Genomic DNA, 15,185 nt, shown 5'->3' with positions numbered 1-15,185 from the left:
GAGGGAGGGAGGGAGGGAGGGAGGGAGGGAGGGAGGGAGGCAGTTATCTCTGGGAGGGCAGAACTGCTGAGTGAGTCTGGGATGGAACCTGATGTTTGGTGCTAAGGCGGATATCTAGAAGAGGGGCGTGGCTGGCCTCCTCTCCCAGGTGACAGCTACTAGATTTATAGACCTCAGACTAACCACTGCTGTAATTCCCTTAATGCAAGCCCTGAGGAATTGATCTCAGTTGGGGCGCTGAGGAGCTGATGGGGGGTGGGAGGAACTGAAAGGGATGAGGAGAGACTACCGCAGGGTGGCTGCTGGTTTGCTATTGTTTAGGCTCTTTGCCCTAGAGAGAGCAGGGCCCACCCAGGGCCCACCCAGGGCCCACCCAGGTCAAATGGACCACTAGAGAGCCATTAGTTTGACAAGAGCTTAGGAGCTCTGGGTCTTCGGAAGGCTAGTTCAAGTATTTGGGTCTTGGACCTGGAGGGAGGAAGGTGAGTGGGTCCCTAACAGGTCTTTTATCTGGGGCTGGGAGTATGTAGTGGCCTTGACCCTGGAGGGAGGAAATACTCCCCCAAGATAGAGTTATGTCTCTTCAGACCCTGACTTCAAGATCTGGACCCAACAGGAAACAGACACAGAGAACACAGATGCAGGGCTAGGGGCTAAGGGGTGGGCTCAGAAACCTGGTTACTTGCTGATCTTCTTGTCTGCCTCTAGCCTTCCTCTAGGTCTGTCCTAGTTCCCCCAGTGGCCCTCTGGGGCCATCATTTAGGAAGGTCAGGTGACTGTGTCTGGTGAGAGAAGGAAGTGGGAGGGAGGTGTGTGTGTGTGTGTGTGTGTGTGTGTGTGTGTGTGTGTGTGTGCCAGTGCCTTGGGGAGCAGGATTTGGAAGCACAAAATCCTAAATTTAAGTCCTGGCGCTTACATTTAGCAGCTCCCATCCTGAGCAGCTCACGTCACTTCGGTGAGCCTCAGACTTCTCATCTGTAAATTGGGGGTGATATCATCAGCCCCGTGGTGACACGGGGAGAGTGGAATGGGACTCAGAACTTAGAGGGCTTTGGAAACCACAGTTGGTACCATACAACAATTAATATGAGTATTAACAATCAAGGACTGCCTGGGAGAGTTAGGGGTGTCTGCCAGTTTCCCCTCCAGCTTAAATGGGTGGACCCTCTTGGGGAAGACTGCCAGCATGTGTCCCTAGCACACTGGAGCCCCCAGCACAGCTTTTCTGCCCCCACAGGCATGCGCATCCTCGTTACATTACTGCTGGATACCTTGCCTATGCTGGGCAACGTCCTGCTGCTCTGTTTCTTCGTCTTTTTCATCTTTGGCATCGTTGGTGTCCAGCTGTGGGCAGGGCTGCTTCGAAACCGATGCTTCCTCCCTGAGAATTTCAGCCTGTGAGTGATGGAGTCGGGGTGTGTGTGTGTGTGTGATGGATTGGGGGAGCTGTGGACCTCTCTTAGTTCCTGGCTTCCTGTTGCCATGGATATATGTGGTCTCATACCCGGCATTTGGCTCTCAAATTTAGTTACACAGTGGAACAACCTGGGGCACTTTAAAGTCCTGATGTTCAGGTACCCCTTTCCAGAGATTCCCACTGCATTGACCTGGGGTTCAACTAGGATTCAGGCATTTAAAAAGCCCTCCCAGAAGCCAGCCACACAAAGTACACAGCTTTACTCTCAGAACTCTGGAGACATAGCTGGGTGGATCTCTGTGGGTTTCAGGCTGGATAAGTTTACATAGGTCAGGGCCAGCCAAAGATATATAGTGAGATCTTGCCAAGCAAGCAAGCAAGCAAGCAAGCAAGCAAGCAAGCAAGAAAGAAAGAAAGAAAGAAAGAAAGAAAGAAAGAAAGAAAGAGAGGGGGAGGGAGGGAGGGAGGGAGGAAGGAAGGAAGGAAGGAAGGAAGGAAGGAAGGAAGGAAGGAAGGAAGGAAGGAAGGAAAGATACATAAATCAGGGCCAGCCAAAGATATATAGTGATACGTTGCCTTAAAAGAAATACAGACAGACAGACAGATGGAAGGAAAGAAAGAAAGCAACTGGCTCCCTGAGGGCTGGGGATATAGCTCAGTTGGTAGAGTATTTACCTAGTATGCATGAAGCCCTGAGTTTGATCCCATGCACTGTATAAACTGGGCGCTGTGGTTCCGTAGTCCCAGAACTCAGGGGGCAAAGACAGGAGGCCCAGAAATTCACAATCATTTGGCTGTATCGATTTTGAGGCCAGCCTGGAGATACATGAGACTACTTGACAAAGAAGGAAGGGGTAGATGGAAAATAAACTCCCCTGTGATTTTTGACTTGCTGTTAACATAGTTGGAAAATTACCTCCCTAGAGTTGTGGACCTCTGGACTCTGGAGTTCCTGAGCAGGCCCTCATATCCTCCCTACCCACAAGCCCTTGCTTTGCCCAATCCCCTCTCCCACGGTAGGTCTGGCCTACCCTCTGTGTGCCTTGGTGCATCCACAACAGCTTTTTCTTCCTTGACTTCTCAGCGGAGGATCCTACTCCCCAGCCTTATCTCTGTCTCCCCCCCCCTCTGCAGCCCCCTGAGTGTAGACTTGGAGCCTTACTACCAGACAGAGAATGAGGATGAGAGCCCCTTCATCTGCTCTCAGCCTCGGGAGAACGGCATGCGATCCTGCAGGAGCGTGCCCACACTGCGTGGGGAAGGCGGTGGTGGTCCACCCTGCGGTCTGGACTATGAGGCCTATAACAGTTCCAGCAACACCACCTGTGTCAACTGGAACCAATACTATACCAACTGCTCTGCAGGCGAGCACAACCCCTTCAAAGGCGCCATCAACTTTGACAACATTGGCTATGCCTGGATCGCCATCTTCCAGGTGGGGCCACACGGGCCCTGGGATGTTGCCCAGAACAGTCACAGGACACTGCACAACTTGGGAGTGCTCATTCTCAGGGTTAGGGTGGTGACCAGGGGAGTGGAACAGATGGGAGGAGACTTTTGTGGCGCCAGCCAGAGTCAGCCGTCTCTCTTGCCTCCACAGGTCATCACACTGGAGGGCTGGGTCGACATCATGTACTTTGTGATGGATGCTCATTCCTTCTACAACTTCATCTACTTCATTCTTCTCATCATCGTGAGTGACTCCTTCAGCCTTTGTGGGAGTGGGGCATCCTGGGGACACAGGTGGAGGCAGAGAATAGATGGGAAGTTCTTAGCTCTCAAGTCCTGTAGGGGTGGCAGCATAATGAGTGACTCAGGAAAAATCCAAGACCAAAAGCCAGACTCTACCACCTGCTACTGTTAGGACCTTTTGCAAGCCATTCTCTTTGAGGCTCCATTCCCACTAACGGCTTCAGGTTCTTCACTGGTAAATGTGGGGGTGGGGTGGGGTGGGGGGTGTTCTGAACCCACAATGCTATCATCCCCTTCTCTAGGGGTGCTCAGAAATGGCCAAGTATAGTTCTGTGTTTGTGAGTCCCAGAGGACCACTGCCAGCATTCGGTTGGAGAAGAGAAAGATGTTCGACATCCTGAAATGCTTACAAGCAAAGGATCATGCACCCCCCCCCCCAAATTCCAATCAGTATTGAGAAATACTGAGAGATCACTCATTCCTTCCAGCTCTGAAATTCCAGGGCTCAGTGAAGGCAGAAGACAGGCCAAAGCAGCATCGTTTAATCATTTTAATCACTACCAGTCATAGTAGATGCTTTCATAGTAGATGCTTTCATGGCTACCACTTACAGCTGATATTTATTGAGCACTTACTGTGTGCCAGCCGCTGCTCTCTGTACTTCCGGGGGGGGGGTGTGTGCATTTCTGCCTCACTGTGATCTCCTTGCCACCTTTGTTTTTCACGCAAGGAAAACCACTTTCCCTCATTTATCTGCCTCGCACCATGTGCCTTGTCTAAACCGTTGGTCAGATTTGCCAGGGAGGGTTGTTGGCACTGGTGTGGCTGTCCTTCCTTATGTACTCCTTCGAGGTGGGCGCTTCAAGGACTCTGGCTTCTAAGTGAGAGAACTCAGAGCTCTAGAGGGTTGACCACTGGTCCGAGATTATGTCAGAAGTCGGGGCTAGAGTTGATGTCAGGTCTAAGGTACCAACTCCAAATCCATGTCACCGAGAGGCCAATGCAGAACCAGGTGGAGGGTCAGAGACCGAGAGAGAAAGATTAAGAATGAAATGAAGATCATTCGAGACGTAGGGCAAGCTTCAGAGAGCCGAGGACAGAGTGAGGCTACTCCTGGGGAGAGCCACAGCCTGTAGGCTCTGAGAAAGGGCAATTCCCTAGGCTACCACAACTTTCCCTGGTATGAAAGAATGACCAGGCTTGGTGCAAAGCTTGGCTAGGGAACCTGTACCATCCCTGACCATTACCACAAGAGTGAAGCAGGTACTTCAGACGAATAAACTGTTCTTCATCTGATAAATTGTTGGCGTCCTCAGGAGTGCTTGGTTGGGGGGGAGGGGCAGACAGGGACATCAGGGGCCTAGTTTCCACCCTCCCACACACCTCCTGAAAATTCTTCCCAAACAGCTCTCTGGAATCACACTAGTGAAGCTAATTATCATAATTACTAGGACATGAGCTAGGGGGAGAAAAAAAGTCCGCTTTGTTAGCACAAATATTTATTTCCATCCTTTAGGGTTGTTGTCTAAACAATAGGTTTCCCAGGGTCCTGGGGAAACTAAGGCACAGCGATAAGAGATTGGGGAAGGATGGGCGAGTCAGAACCACAGGTTTGTCAGGCTTGGGGGGGGGGTCCCTCCTTTCAGATGTGGTTAAGAGTCTTACCCAAGGTCATGAAGCAAGAATGGATACAAGTGGGAGGATTACAAGTAAATCTCAAAGGGTTAATCCGAGCTGAAGGTTGTGTGTTCCCGGTATTTCATCCATTTCTACAGCATTCTCTCCTAATAGAAACAGGGAGGATGCCTTAGGCTCTCCCTGCGAACACATTTAAAGGCAGGGAACTGGAGGAGATCTGCAAAGTAGGCTATCACCAGCAATAGTGGGATAGGCCTGAACTGTTGCAAACCTCCGCGCCTGGCCCCCAGGGGCTCCATCGATTGATTGTGACAGCTGGCCTGGAGTTTCATTTTTCTTCAGGACATCTCTTCTTTCTGTCCCCACCCCTGCAGGTGGGCTCCTTCTTCATGATCAACCTGTGCCTGGTGGTGATCGCCACGCAGTTCTCCGAGACCAAGCAACGGGAGAGTCAGCTGATGCGGGAGCAGCGTGTACGATTCCTGTCCAATGCTAGCACCCTGGCAAGCTTCTCTGAGCCAGGCAGCTGCTATGAGGAGCTTCTCAAGTACCTGGTGTACATCCTCCGCAAAGCAGCCCGCAGGCTGGCCCGGGTCTCTAGGGCTGTAGGCGTGCGGGCTGGGTTGCTCAGCAGCCCGGTGGCCCGTGGTGGGCAGGAGCCCCAGCCCAGTGGCAGCTGCTCTCGTTCACACCGTCGTCTGTCTGTCCACCACCTAGTACACCACCATCACCACCACCATCACCACTACCACCTGGGTAATGGGACGCTCAGAGTTCCCCGGGCCAGCCCAGAGATCCAGGACAGGGATGCTAATGGGTCCCGCTGGCTCATGCTGCCACCACCCTCTACCCCCACTCCCTCTGGGGGCCCTCCGAGGGGTGCGGAGTCTGTACACAGCTTCTACCATGCTGACTGCCACTTGGAGCCAGTCCGTTGCCAGGCGCCCCCTCCCAGGTCCCCATCGGAGGCATCTGGCAGGACTGTGGGTAGTGGGAAGGTATACCCCACTGTGCATACCAGCCCTCCACCAGAGATGCTGAAGGATAAGGCACTAGTGGAGGTGGCCCCCAGCCCTGGGCCCCCCACCCTCACCAGCTTCAACATCCCACCTGGGCCCTTCAGTTCCATGCACAAGCTCCTGGAGACACAGAGTACGGGTGAGAGCGTGGGTGGGTGTGCTGGGACCCCACAGTTGGAGGCTGGGTGGTAATTTGGAAGACTGAGTCTGAGGACCCAGGGACCCAGGGTGCAGATTCCAGGTTCTCACGCAGTCTTTTGTAGCCCTGATATCTTTTGACTGATCCCATTACTTCTTTTGAGCCCTGCTTATTTCATCCATTCAAATGGGAATTATGGTTACTGTGTATATTAGAAATAATGAGAGCAGTCACACATGCATACCTACCATGGGCTGCACTCTATGCCTCTGGCCATAACATCTAACCCCTGCTACCTGATGGAGTGCCTGTCACATGCTTTGCAGACCCGATCTGCTCGAGTCCTCTGGACAGGTTGGTAATAACCTTACAGGCACCCTTGCTGTGTGCACAAGAGGCGCAAGGTGTCAGCGAGTGTGACCTCAAGACCATCTGAACTCTGCAGCCCCACTCTGTGTCCTTTGTCCCAGGGCTCAGCGAGGTGGGAAATGGTGTGTGACTGTGGCAGTCTGGGGCCTCACAAGGTGACTGCTGTAAACAGAGAGACCTGGAGCAGGAGCAGCCAGCCAGCCTTGTGGGTAGAACCTCAGTGACCTGAGGGAATAGTGATACTTGCCGCTTGTGGGCGGGCTACCCATGCAGACACAGCCTGGGGCCTCGTGTTTCAGGGAGGATGTGGTGACAGAAAGTTACGGGATAAGTGAGATGTCCCCTGGGACCAGAAAATGTCACCACAGAACACAGAGTGAAAGGTTCTTATGCTAGCTCTCCCACTGCCCTGCCCTGGGTCATGGGCAGGTCACATCCCACATGCAGGCTTTCACTTTCCACTGTATAGTAGGTGGGATTGAGACCATCACTGCTGTGGGAGCTTACTGATGTCCTGTGCTATACAGATGCATTCTGAAGGGGAATGTGTCGTTTTGTGCCTACTGGGGGTCAGGCCTTGAGCCAAGGACCATCTCACACTTACTTTACAGTGTGGTCTCAGAGGTGCCACTCGTTTCTTACAAAACCAAAATAAGATTTAGATGGACAGGGGATGCCTTGGGGCGTGTCCCTGAGTGTATTCAGAACACACTTGGCATACATATGTGTGCTAATGTGCATGAAGGAAGGTGGGGACTTCATGTGTGTCTGTATATATGAGGGTACAAGTGTCTGACTTACATGCATTTGGGTACAGTGCTCCTTCCTGGTGTGTGCATATGCCCATATGTGCGTGGGTCTGGTGTAATAACATTGGATGGCACAAATATGATTGGGTACACATGTTTGGTGGATGTTTATCGTGGTATACAGATAGCATGTGCCCACTATATGTGTGCACAGTATGTGCATGTAGTGTGTGTGTATGTGTATCAGGTATGTGTGATGAGATGTGTGTATGTGTGGGTGGGTCCCAAAGATCCCTTGGGAACTGCTACGCAGCACTGTGTGGGTGCAGGGAAGGGAAGATGGTCTAGGTTCCTGGCCGAAAGCTCCCAAGACCTAGAAGGACATGGTGGCTATCTCTCTATCTCAATCCTAGGATCCTTAGACGTGACCATCAATAGGGTGCTATTGACGTTGGGGTATGTTGTTAATCAGAAACACCCCATTCATTAAGTGCTTAGCACATCTATCTCTGGCACCCCAGCCTCCCTCCTGCAGGGTCTCCATCCTCCTAGGACCGGGAGCTCCCAGTGAGCCTCTAACACCTACCTTTTTGTTCCAGGAGCCTGCCATAGCTCCTGCAAAATCTCCAGCCCTTGCTCCAAATCAGACAGTGGAGCCTGTGGGCCAGACAGTTGTCCCTACTGTGCCCGGACAGGAGCAGGGGAGCCAGAGTCTGCTGACCATGAAATGCCCGACTCAGACAGTGAAGCCGTGTACGAGTTTACACAGGACGCTCAGCACAGCGACCTCCGGGATCCCCACAGACGACGACGGCGGAGCCTGGGCCCAGATGCAGAGCCCGGTTCTGTGCTGGCCTTCTGGAGGCTGATCTGTGACACATTCCGGAAGATCGTAGATAGCAAATATTTTGGCCGGGGAATCATGATCGCTATCCTGGTCAATACACTCAGCATGGGCATCGAGTACCACGAGCAGGTAGGGATGCAGCCCAGGCTGGCTCTGGACAGCGGCTTCTTCCCTAGGGTTGGCTCTTCGCTGTGGCTGGGAGAAGGGGGATGGAGAGATAAAGTGATGGGTGGAGTCTCTAGGGGGTGATGACGGTCACTTGCTTTCTGAATGAGGTTGCTCGGGTAGGTACAGGTATGTCCTGTCTGGAAAGGTTTCTCAGAAGAGGGAGTCTCTATGTGTATACGTAATGAGCATATGGGGTAACAAGCCGCCGGAAGACTCGGTTCTCTTGGTCTCTTCTCTTGGAAGATGCAAGGCAGGCAAGGGATGTGTTATCTCAGTAAGTAGAGGGTGACTGACAGGCAGGAGGGCCATGCAGGTAGAAGTGAGGAATGGATGGTATTGAGTGCCTGTGCTTGGGAGATTATCACGGTGCAGCAGGCAAGACAGTCTTGGCTTGGGCTCAGGTCAGAACCTTGCTGTAAACCAGGGTTGCTCTGGCCGGGCAGCTTAAAACCAGTGAGTCTGAGGAGCTGCTCCAAGGAGGAGGGTGTTTAGTCAGGAGAAGAGGAGGCTCAGCGGGGACGGCGAGCTGTCTTCAAATATTTGGAGGACTGTCATGTGGAAGAGGGAAGCTTGTTCTGTAGGTTGATGGCTGCCAGCTACGGAGCCTGGGCTGAGAGAGGAATGTGTGTGTGGCTACCTCAAAGCTGTGCAGGTGGAATGTGTGGTCAAGTCAGGGGGACCCCGCTGGCCTGTGCACATGCGCAGGGCTGTCTGCTGGACGTAGGCTCTTCTGTGTCATTGTCTCTTCGGCTGTTTATCTGGGAAGTCTTGCCACCCTGAGGAAACAGGGAGGGAGGTGACCCTCAGACTCTCACCTTTTCTGGTTCTGAAGTGAGCATGTGCAGCCCTCCTGCCAGATTCCCCGTGCTGACACAGAAGCATTGAGAGCTTGTGATAGTCGCACGGGAGTGGAGGAGTGTCTCAACCAGTATGGGCTGAGCCGGGGGTGGGGAGTAGGGTGTGAAGCCAGCAAAATGTTCACTTTTTCAGAGGGTTTTGAACCCCTGTACCCTCACCCCACCAACCTCTACCCTGGAAATGTCATGAGCAGATATCTGGCTCTTTCTTGAACTGCCCTGTCTGGTCAGGTGCACCCCCTCATTGTTCACCTCCATTGGCTCCATTCTCTCTTGCTTGTGGAACAGCTATGCCTTGCACGGTTCTTCCCCAGTGTCAGCGAGGTGTGTGTGGAACCACACACCGGCTGCAGTGCCAACGGGTGGCCATGCATGGCACTGGGTGGGCGTGTTGTGTCTGGGCCGCGTGGGGCGTGGGCATGTATGCACACGCTGGCTCTGCCAGCCTCCCGCAGAGAGGTGCTCTACTCTGCCAGGTGGCTGGGGGAGGGCGGGGGGACAACGTTTCCCCCTTCTGTGACTCAAGAGATAGAAACCCCTAACCTCTACCTCCTTGGATCCCCTAGCCTGAACTGCCACCTCCTCGGTTTCACTCAGCACCGGTTTTGGTTAAGTCCCTCTCTCCCAAGGGAACACATTTTTGATGCCCTCCCCTCCCCCTGGGGGGGATGCATCCAACAGTCCCTGCCTGGCCAGATGCTGCTGGTGGAGGCTTTGATTGCACAGGGAAGAAGCTGAGTCAGACAGGCTGAAGGCAGATGAAGCTGCAGCAAGAGGGCTTTCAGTTAGATGTCAAGAAGGATGCCCCTTTGGAAGGGAAAGAAAAGCCATTAGTTGAAGTGCTTCTAGCATCTCCTTAGCCACGCTCCTGAGGAAAGAGGAGACAACCCTAGCTCCCCCCTAACCCTCAGTAATAGGAAGCCCTCATTCTAAGCTGGCAGCATCTGTTATAGGGGATAAGTTTGTCCTAGAACCTGGTTGCTGTAGGCCCCATGGGGGTGAGTGGGAGTCCCCAGCAGGCTGGGCAGATGACTGGTTGCCGCCTGGCAAGCTCAGAGGATGGGGAGGGTGTCATAAAAACTCCAGAAGCTGCCATGGTCCTGTGCTTGCAGGCACTGTGGCGTGAATGTCCCGCCATCTGGGCCCCTGAGCAGGCTGAAGGGGGTGCTGGGTAGGAAGGTGAGGATGGAGGCAGGGCTGAGAGATGCAGAGGGGCTTAGAGGGGAAACAGAAATGGGGCAGATGCAGAGAGAGCAAACTGGAGATCCAGGGAGAAGGGGACAGAAAAGGTGGGGACCGGTGTGGAAGGAGAGAGAGGCAGGAAGGGAGAGAGGAAGGACATGGAAGGCAGAGCCGGAGGTCCAGATGCAAAGGAGGACAGGGGCAGGGAGAGGGAGCTCAGGACTCAGATGGCGCCGACTGCAGGGGAAGTGGGGCTGATTGGAAGGAAGGCTCTGCAGATGCTACTGCAGTGGCTCTTGGGCCCCAGGCTCCTGTTTTTCCCATGGGGCTCTTAATGAAGCGATTGTATCCATCAATTCTGGTATTGATCAGCTTGGGGAGCCCTGGAGAAGGGGTTGGTGAGCTCAGTCCTCCCCTCCCCAGGCTCCCCCTGCTTGTTGTTGAGTTTGGTTGCTGGAGATGGCACCTTTCTCTTCCACCTACCTCTCAGTGAGGGAACTTCATCTTGTTACACCCCAAGACCCTCAAGCCTGGGACCACGTCCACCTCACCACTCTCTTCCGATTCCCCTAGCCCTTAACCACTAGCCAGCAGTACTGTACTGGTGCAAAAGCTGGAATGATTAGTGAGAGGGACAAGGACACAAAACGAGGCCCTGAGCAAGAAAATGACATTGTGACTATAGGATGAGCAAAGGACCCTGTCCTCACCAGGGGGGTGGTTCAGAGAGTACAGATGGTGAATTATCCGTCCATCCCTCCTATTCTATTCTATCTATTCATCCATCCACCAACTCACTTATCCATCCATCCTCCCATTCATCCATCCATCCATCCTCCCACCTACCAATCCATCCATCCATCCTCCCACCTACCAATCCATCCATCCATCCACCCACTCATCTATTCATTCCATTTTATTCCATCCATCCATCCATCCATCCATCCATCCATCCATCCATCCATCCATCCATTCTCCCACCACCCATCCATCCATCCATCCATCTATTCACCACCCACCCAACCACCCATTCATCTATCCATCCTCTCATCTATTCATCCATCTAACCATCCATCCATCCATCCCACATTCATATCCTTTGCGTCAGAGTTGGGTTTGCACAGTGGTGCTAATAAATGTTTAACAAGTTGCCCTCAGTAAAACAAAGTAAGCCAGGCCTAATGGTGCTGGCCATCCCAGCTGAAGCAGGAAGATTGAAAGTTCAAAACCAGCCTGGGTATATTTACTGAGATTCTGTAACAACAACCACAAAATTAAACATTTAGCTATTTTATTTTATGTATATGTGTGTGGTTGGGTGGATATCTGTGCACCATCTCTGTTCAAGAGCTCATGGAGGTCAGAAGATCCCTTGGAACTGGAGTTACAGACGATTTTGAGCTGCCATGTGGGGATTAGGATCCAAACCTGTCCCTTTGCAAGAACAGTAAGTGCTCTTAACGGCAGAGATGTCTCTCTAGTCTTCAAAAAAAAATTTTTTTTTTTAAGTAAAGGAGAGCTGAGAATATAACTCCAGAGTCGAGTGCTTGCCTAGCATGCCCTAGATCCTAGGTTCAAACTCTGGCTCTACAGAAACAGACAAGCTCAACCTAATTGGCCCGTTTCCATGGGGTAAATGCTCCCACCATAACCACGTGGAGTAGGGAAGGGATGGACTCTGAGCTGAGTGTGGGTGCCCAGTGTAGTCATCGAAAGCTGTATCGAGGACACTAAATGCAGGCGTTCAGAATGAGCGAGTCACTAGATATGGGCTGGATGAACAAGTGACAAGATGTTAGGTTGGGAAAAACTCAGGCCAGATCCTGTGAGGCACAGGAAGGAGTTTGGCTTATGCTGATAAGTTATTAGCAAAGATAGCTTTTTTTGTTTTTGTTTTTGTTTTTGTTTTTTTAAAGCAGGTTTGTGTTTCACCAAAAGCTTGCCGAAAGTCATAATAGGAGTAAAGTCAAAAGGACAGGAGGGGTTGCTGCGTGCTTTCTTTTTGTTCCTAGAGAGAGAGGAAGGGACTGAGGAGAGCCCACAGGTGGCTGGATCTTCAGACTCTGTAATAGGGAGCTAATAGGAGAGGAGAGAGCAGAGATGACCCCAGGCTTCCAGGGTGGTGGGGGAGAGGGGCGGGGAGCGGAGCCTTGAAAAGATGTACCTGGGGCACTCTTTTCTAAAAAGAAGTGGCCCCGTGCCCTGTTGTCCCCCCTGGGTCTTCTCTATGAGTTGTGGTCTTGGAGTCACAGACTAATTGTTCCATCTTGGTTATGAGTCCCGGTAAGGGCAGGTGCTAATGTTTTGTTTAAAGAGTAAGATGTCAGCATAAAGGGCTGGAGAAGTTGAAGAAGAATAGAAGTCTGGGGTAGTTGGCCTTTTAGGCCAAGAGAGGACAGGATAGGAACAACCTGGCTTGTCACCAGTGTCTGGACCCATCTTGTCACTGAAGATGTATGTTCAGAGAAGGTTTCTATTTATAAGTGATGGAGGTTGGCTCCCAGTAAGGGAAGGGATGGTGAGATGGGGGTGGGGCCCACATGTGACATTCCTGGACTCTTGAAGGGGGTCACACTCCTTTTCAATTCTGTTGAAAGCTGGGGAACACTCTCTCTTCAGATACAGACATGCCACATAGTTATTCCATATGTGGCATTTGAGGGGCTGGTGAGATGGCTCAGTGGGTAAGAGCACCCGACTGCTCTTCCAAAGGTCCTGAGTTCAAATCCCAGCAACCACATGGTGGCTCATAACCATCTGTAACAAGATCTGACTCCCTCTTCAGGAGTGTCTGAAGACAGCTACAGTGTACTTACATATAATAAATAAATCTTTAAAAAAAAAAACAAAAAACAAAAAACAAATGTGGCATTTGAGGGCAAAGCTTCGTGGATGACTTCTACTTGGTCCTGGCCTTTGGTCTCCAGATGGTGGGCTAGGGACTATCAGCCTAGGAAGATGTTGGGTGCAAATTTTTTGATAGCTGACCTGCTCCCATATTTTCAAGGGGTCTTGGATGAGGGAAGTAAGAAAGGACCATTCTGGAGCTCATGGGCTGAGGGATGCTTGTGTCCTCTCAGGGATCCCCTGGCTCTAGGTCTCCCCAGTTCTTCATGAGTGCACATCTTGGGCACAGCCCACTGGGAGAATTCTAGAAGGTCAGAGAGTGGGACAAAGCCAGAACACCCAGTGTGCCCTTGTTCTGTTTCAATGTCAGTTCATGCCCAATACCAGGAGCTGAACTCCAGGGGACAAGGAGAGATCACACCTCCACAACAGGTGAGGGAGGTGGTATCAGAAAGGGGCAGGATGAGGGGGGCCATCCAGCCGGCCTAGTTTGGAAAGGTACTGAGTATAGGCACAAGGTGATCAAGGTGAGAGTGACAGGGATGTGACAAGGACTCTAAGGGAGCCTGAGCTGCCAGTAGGTGCAGGCCTGGTGAGGGAAGGGGGAAGGGAGCTCTCTCTATCATTCAGATGGCAGGCCAGGAGAGCCTCATGCCAAGGGCCTGGGTGAAAGAGAACAAAGGTGAGCAGGTCTGCAATCCTACTGGCCGGGTCTTCAGCCCTGGCACCTGACTGTGGATGGATGGCAGGCAAGCATGCCTCCGAGATAACTCTGAGAGACAAGACAGAATCTCCAGGCCGGGTGGAGTCGGGGAGGGGGAAGGAGCACATTCGAAGAGAAGGTGAAGGGTTTGTTTTGGATGTGTTGAGTTTGAGATGGCTGCGGGCCACGAGGGAGGGATATCAGGCAGGCACTGGCCATCTCAACAAGGAGCCAGGGAATTGGAGGGCGCTTGGTTAATGTCTTCTACACTCTGGTGACAGCTGGAGGGTGGGGAGTGAGGTGATGGTGGAAGGCGCACGGGAAGGGGAGGGTGTGGGCCTAGAATGAACTCTGGCTGAGGGGAAGGAGACCTCGCTGGGGAGGGCTCCCTAGAGAGACAGGAGATGCTGCCTAAGGCCAAGGAAGGTGCAGGGCAGGAGGGGCCAGTCCTGGCTGGGTGCTGCCAAGGCAGTTACTACCAGAAGGACTAGAAAGATCCTTGAGAGGTGGGGCCAGGGCTCGTAGGTGAAGGTGCAGAGAGCACATTCCTGTATATGGGCAAGGCAGGAGAGAGACTTATGAGAAATGACAGGGTCCACTGATACAGGGGATCCTAGTGCAGGTGGGGGGAGGGAGGGAGACGAAGGTGCAGACTGAGGGTAGGAAGGAACCCAAAGGGTGGCCAAGTTTAGGACAGAAAGAACGATCCGCATGGGAACAGGAAACTGTGGATCAGGCATAGCACAACCCCGGGGCTGCCCAGCAGGCATGGACTGTTTGGTCAGCACAGCCTTGTTCATGACTCTGATGACTCCACTCCGGAGTTCAGGGGACAGCAGAGAGCTTGGAACACCTGGTCTCACCCAAACCAGGGACCTCACCAGCAGTTTTCTGAAGTTCATAGCGTGTGAGTGTGGCCTTCAGCAGCCAAAGGTTGACCAGGAGGATGAGGAGTAGAGCAGAGTCCCCTGCCCTCCATCATCCCCTGCTTCCTCCCTTCCCATCCCTTCTCTGTTCTTGTTGAGAGTCTCACTATGTAGCCCAGGCTGGCCTAAACTCACCGTCTAACTCAGGCTGGCCTCACATTTGTGGCAGTACTCTTGCCTCAGCCTCTTGAGGACTGGGGTTACAAGTGTCTGTTTCCATGTGTCACATGCTGGGAATCAAACCCAGGCTCCACACATGCTGGGCAAGTGCTCTCTATTCTCAGCCCTCCCATCCCCCTCTTTCTTTCTTTCTTTCTTTCTTTCTTTCTTTCTTTCTTTCTTTCTTTCTTTCTTTCTTTCTTTCTTTCTTTCTTTCGGTAAAAGATGGGTTACCTTGTAGCCTGGGCTGGCCTAGAACTGAAAATGTAGCTGTCGCCAACAGTGACCTTGAGCTCTTTCTCCCTCTACTTCCTAAGTCCTGAGATTACAGGCACGGGTCAGCATGCCAGGCTCGAGGCTCCAGAATTTTAAGTGGCAGGGGCCTGAGCTGTCTGTCTTGAAGCTGAGCCAGCACTGGCAAGGCTAAGCCTACCTGGCTTGTATTCACTTGGGAAACTTCTAGTAGCTGGAGA

The 15,185-nt window shown here is 52.4% G+C and overlaps 1 protein-coding gene across 17 annotated transcripts in view; it reads left to right on the top strand.

Moving 5' to 3' along the window:
• Cacna1g (calcium voltage-gated channel subunit alpha1 G) overlaps positions 1–15,185 on the top strand; it is a 65,555-nt gene that overhangs the window by 9,532 nt on the left and 40,838 nt on the right. For 10 of the 17 annotated variants that reach the window (XM_021213141.2, XM_021213148.1, XM_021213146.1 and 7 more), the window contains exons 5-9: positions 1,238–1,397; positions 2,552–2,852; positions 3,018–3,110; positions 5,122–5,905; positions 7,623–7,999. In XM_021213141.2, the coding sequence (XP_021068800.1) occupies positions 1,238–1,397; positions 2,552–2,852; positions 3,018–3,110; positions 5,122–5,905; positions 7,623–7,999 (1,715 nt within the window). Of the gene's footprint in view, positions 1–1,237; positions 1,398–2,551; positions 2,853–3,017; positions 3,111–5,121; positions 5,918–7,622; positions 8,000–15,185 lie in introns of all 17 variants that reach the window. The other 7 variants (XM_029545686.1, XM_029545685.1, XM_029545684.1 and 4 more) reach the window with 4 other exon arrangements.

This window comes from Mus pahari, chromosome 14 (assembly GCF_900095145.1).
Source record: "Mus pahari chromosome 14, PAHARI_EIJ_v1.1, whole genome shotgun sequence".
NCBI classification, from domain to species: Eukaryota; Metazoa; Chordata; class Mammalia; order Rodentia; family Muridae; genus Mus; species Mus pahari.
The sequence above is the reverse complement of the archived record's forward strand: the minus strand, read 5'-3'. Positions and strand labels throughout refer to the sequence as shown.